This window comes from Galeopterus variegatus, unplaced genomic scaffold (genome assembly GCF_000696425.1).
Source record: "Galeopterus variegatus unplaced genomic scaffold, G_variegatus-3.0.2 Scaffold6266, whole genome shotgun sequence".
NCBI classification, from domain to species: domain Eukaryota; kingdom Metazoa; phylum Chordata; class Mammalia; order Dermoptera; family Cynocephalidae; genus Galeopterus; species Galeopterus variegatus.
Genome location: NW_007732377.1, coordinates 32,058 through 37,474, shown reverse-complemented (window position 1 = coordinate 37,474; position 5,417 = coordinate 32,058). Strand labels below are relative to the sequence as shown.

General features: G+C 38.6%; 1 protein-coding gene across 1 annotated transcript; it reads right to left on the bottom strand.

Moving 5' to 3' along the window:
- Positions 1–4,145: 4,145 nt before the first annotated feature.
- Positions 4,146–5,078, bottom strand: LOC103606075 (olfactory receptor 5). The gene has a single exon (XM_008590671.1). The coding sequence runs from the start codon at positions 5,076–5,078 to the stop codon at positions 4,146–4,148; it is 933 nt and encodes a 310-aa protein (XP_008588893.1).
- Between the last annotated feature and the right edge of the window lie 339 nt (positions 5,079–5,417).

Sequence of the window (5,417 nt, the reverse complement as noted above, 5' to 3'; positions counted from 1 at the left end):
ATTTTATTGATTGTCATTTGGTTTTTAAAATATCTTTTGTTTCTTTCTTCCCTTTTTATTGCTTCAGTGTTTGTTGTTTTACTGAGGTGGTAAGATATAGTTCCTTTCTTTTTTTCATTTGCATATCTGCTTTACCAGTGGGTCTTGTTCATTCTTGTGTATTCCTAGTGGTGATTACCATTTTGGGGGCTCCAGATTCAGGACTCCCTTGAGGATTTCCTGTAGGGCTGGTCAGGTGGTGGTGAAGGCTTGCAGGTTCTGTTTGTCTAGGAAATATACTATTTCTCCTTCATTTCTGAAGGATAACTTTGCTGGGTGTAGTATTGGCTGGCAGTTTTTTTTCTTTTAGAACTTTTAATGTATCATTCCATTCTCTTCTATCCTGTAGGGTTTTTGTTGAGAAATCTGCTATTTGTCTGATGTGGACTCCCTTATAGATGACTTGATGCTTTTCTCTTGTTATTTTTAGGATTCTCTCTTTATTGTTGACTTTTGCCAGTTTGACTGTAATATGAGAGACAAAACCCAGGGGGTTCCTGAGAGATGGGGGTAATGGGCCTCAGCCCCACCCCTGCTGCCACATATCCAGGCCAGAAATGGGGCCAGCCTGATGCCTGCTCAAGTCCTGAGACACAGGGGCCGTGGGCCTAGCCCTGCCCTCACTGCCACATATCCAGGCCAGCAACAGAGCCAGCCCCACCCCCATCTGCAACCAGATCCTAGAATGTACTTATTAACCACGTGTGTTTCTTTGCACTTTGACTTATCTGCTCATGTTCTTTACCAAATTTCTGCTTAGGGTTTTCTAATTCATTTTTAAGAGTTCATTTTTCAGTAAGGATGTTAATCTTTGTGTGTGTGTGTTTTAAAGTAGAAAGTAGAATAATGTTTACCAGAGGCTGGGAGGGGTGGGGGTTGGAGGAAGATTAGGGGTGAACTAATTGGGAGAAAACTATGCTATCTACCCTAAGTGAATCATTATGCAGGATATTCATGGATTGAAACAACACACTTTACCCCACAAAAATAAATATAAATAAAACTGACTTTAAAAAAAGCATGTAGAGAATACACTTCTCCCCTTCAGGCATAACCTGAAACTTTCCCATTAACCTTTGTCCATCACATGTTCATATGACCTCATGTAGGGACAAGAGGAGAGCTGAAAATCATAGTTTTTATTCTGGGCAGCTATGTTCCTAGCTGAGATTTGGTGGGTTTTTATTAAAGTGAGAAGAAATAATTGATCCTAGGATGATTAGCAATCTTTGTCCCAGGTACCGCCTCTAGTGAGACTTAAAATGTAATAATCTGTATAAAGAGATTCACAGAGTCTGAAATTCAGCAAGTTCTCTAGAAGCAGTAGATATTATAGCCAGAAGTCATTGAAAATATAAAGATCAGTAAGACATTACCTTCGTTCAATGAATTACTCATGTATTTATTTAACCAAATTTACTAAGCTCCTCATGCATACCAGGCATTGTTCTAAGCACTGGCACTGAGCAGGACCAATGAGGTCCATGCTTCTGTAAGGCTCATGTGCTGGTCTTTATTTTCACCACATGTGAATTTCAGGCCACAGAAGATTAGAAGAAGCATTGCATTGTGCCTGGGCACTAGGGGAATTAGGAAAAACTCCATAAAGAAGGCAACCTGAATCTGAGCCTTGAATATATCTACATTAAAAGGGAGGACAAGGAAGGGTATAGTATTCCTAGCAGATGGAACAGCATGTGCAAAGTCACCCAGGTATGCAGAATAGGATACATTTAGATAATGTTGTGTCTAGTGTGACTGAAAATGAAACAATATTTAGGATCTTGAATTCCTAGTTAAGGAGGTTTAGTTCTATCTTATGAACAAAAGAGCAAGAATAAAGTGATTTTTTTAATATAACAAAGTCAATTTTTTTTTACAAAAGCAATACATACATACCACAAACATTGATAAAAGACAATAGAGCAAAAAGCAAAGCAAAGCAATCCCAAGGTCTTCTACACAGTGGCAACCACCAACAACATTTCATGGTATTTATTTTTAATTTTTTTCCTTTGTATGTATATATACACATTTCATTTGAAAAATTAAAACATAATTACACTGTGTGCTGTTTTATAATCTGACTTTTCCACATTACATTATATAATTGACATCTTTAGTGGCAGTAAATATACTTACAAAAATTATTTTTCATGACACCTTAGGATTCTATTGTGTGGATGATTTTCAGTTTATTTTAACTGACCCTGTATTACTGAAGAGCCTTCTACCAATAGTTCTTCATTAACAGCACAAAATGTTATGAACATTCTTGCAGCTACAATTGTTGCAAGCATCCTGAATTATTTTATTGGCAAAAATTTTTATAATTGCATTCTGATTCAAAGTTCATGCACACTCAGATCAGACTTTTAGGCATATTCAGAAACATTGAACAAATTTTGGTGAATAACTTTAATTGTTACTGAAATTTACAAAAAATGTTCTCACTGTTCTTGAATTTTTGGGTGTGTGCATCCTCGAAAAAAAACCTTATGCAAATGCATGTAAACATATGAGTTTTTGTTTTAAAATGTTAACTCAAAGATTAAATAGTTACTTAAAATTTTACTCTAACGTTTACCTTTTATTTACAAATATATTATGCTTTTATTCCAAAGTATAAGTATAACTAATTCTTGCTTTTTTATTACATAAGATGTCAGAAAATTGAGGCACCATAATTTATTCACTCATTATATTATTGATGAATATTCACATACTTAAAACAATGCCACAATAAACATTCTCATACACATATTTTTACAAACCAGTGCTTTAATTTCCTTTTGAGATATTTGCAAACATGGATCAAAGTGTAGGCACACTTTAAAAAATTTTAACAGATGCTACCAGGTTGCTCACCAAGAAAGCTCTAAAAATTTATGCCACCACCAGAAATGAGAGTGCACACTCTTCTAAAGCCTAACCGGCTCTAGGTGTTAACAATTATTTAAATTTTTCCTGATCTGATATAGTGATGGTATAATTTGTTGTAATTAACATTTTTTCCCAAGTACCAGTGAGGTTTCTTAGGTTTGTTGGTCATTTTCATCATTTCAACTATAAATTACCTGTTTATAACTGCCCCTCACCTGCTCTCATAATTATATCTTAAATATCTTAAAATTATACCTTAAAAGTAGGGCATTAACCACTTTGGAAAAGAGTTTGGGAGTTCGAGAGGATAGAGATAGAGTAGTGACTGCATTTGCCATTTATTTGAAAAATTGAAATTCAAGGATTTAGATTGGGTCAAGGTATGTTACTCATGTATTTTTAATGTTAATGATGATATTTATTTGATATGTACCAATGATATTAGGGTTTTTACTTTGCTAAACTGAAAATTAAGACAATCAGACGCTATTAAGCATTGCTGTGTTCACCATTGTATCCCCAGTGCTAGTACATAAGAAGTATACAATGAATGAGTGTAATGGACACCTAAAAAAAGGTAAACACAGAGTTACCACACGATCCAGCAATTCTGCAGCCGAGCATATACTCAAGAGAATTGGAAATATATGTCCACTCAAAAAATTGTACACAAATGTTCAGAGCAACATTAATTCACAATAGCCAAAATGTAGAAACAGCCCAGATGTCCATCAATAGATGAACGGACAAACAAAATGTGGTTTATCCATACAATGAAATATTTTTTGGCCATAAAAAGGAATGCAGTACTGTTATATGCTGCAATATGCATGAATTTCAGCATACCATGCTAAGTGAAAGAAGCCAGTCACAAAAGGCCACATATTATATGATTCCATATCTATGAAATGTCCAGGACAGGCAGATCTATAGGGATAAAAAGTAGATTGGTGGTTTCTTAGGGCTAAGGGTAGTGGGGTGGGGGTGGTATTGGGAATAACTTCTAATGTGCACAGGTTTCTTTTGAGGGTGATGAAAGCATTCTGGAATTAGACAGTAGTGATGGTTGCACAACTTCATGAATATATTCATACTAAAAATTGTTAAATTATACATGCTGAAAGAGTAAAATTTATGGTATATGAACTATATGTCAATAAAAAAATAACATATTGATAACTCAAGATCTCTCTCATGCCCTGGTCTGCTGGTCAACCTCAGGATCAGTGCACGGTTCTATGGAAAGCTGCTAGGACTTCCTTGTTCCTCAGGCAGTAGATGATGGGGTTGCACATGGGTGTGACCACTGTGTAGATGACAGATAACACTTTGTTGAGGTCCATGGCTTCTATGCGGCTGGGACGGGCATAGATGAAGATGGTGGCTGAGTAGAAGATGCCCACCACTACTAGGTGGGAGGCGCAGGTGGAGAAAGCTTTGCAGCGGGCAGCAGCTGAAGGCATGCGGAGCACAGCCCTACCAATGGCTACATAGGAAGTCATGGCCACAAGGAGGGAACCCCAGAGGATGATGATAGCAGAGATGAAGTCCACCAGTTCCGTCAAGGCCACGTGAGTACAGGACAGGTTGAGCAGAGGAGAGACATCGCAGAAAAAGTGGTCTAGGACATTGGGGCCACAGTAGGACAGGCTGGCAATGCATGCTGTTTTGATCACTGAGACCAGCAGCCCCCCAAGCCATGAAGACAAGGCTAAGCTCAGGCAGACCTGGGGCCGCATGAGTAGGGGGTAGTGGAGTGGGGAACAGATTGCCACGTAGCGGTCATAGGCCATGGATGCCAGGAGGGTGCACTCAGTGCAGATAAGGGAGATGAAGAAGAAGAGTTGAGTCATGCAGGCTGTGAAGGACACATGATAGGGTCCAGTCCACAGTCCCAAAAGCAGGCTGGGCATGGTCACTGATACATAGCTCATTTCCAACAGGCTGAGGTTGCCCAAGAAGAAGTACATAGGTTTCTGGAGCTCTCTTTGACTGCAGATGAGGTAGACAATAAGCGTGTTCTCCAAGAGGGTTAGCAGGTAGAGAGTCAGGAAGATGGCAAACAGGGTATCTCTTAAGCCCAGCCTAGTGGACAAACCCAGCAATACAAACTCCTGGACTCTGGTCACGTTGCCTATCTCCAGGGACCTGTCCATCTGAAAACAAAATTTGTAGATGCAAAATATTTTTCACATCTCTCTACATCTTGCCTTTCCCTAGAGCCAAGCCATTATCTCACTTGGATAAATGAAATAACTTCTTATTGGGTCTGTCTGCTCTCAGCCTTTCCCTCTACAGTCCTTCCCCATGTAACAGCTAGTGAGGTCTTTAAAAACCACAGATTGTATAGACTCACTTCCCTGCCTTAAACTCTTTACAAGACCCCCGTTATTCCTAGAATAGACAACAAGTCCCTTATCCCAACCTTCAAACCTCCCAATGTTCTGATGTTATGCTTTCTCTTCCTCCATCTACTGAAGCCCTGTGGATGTCCT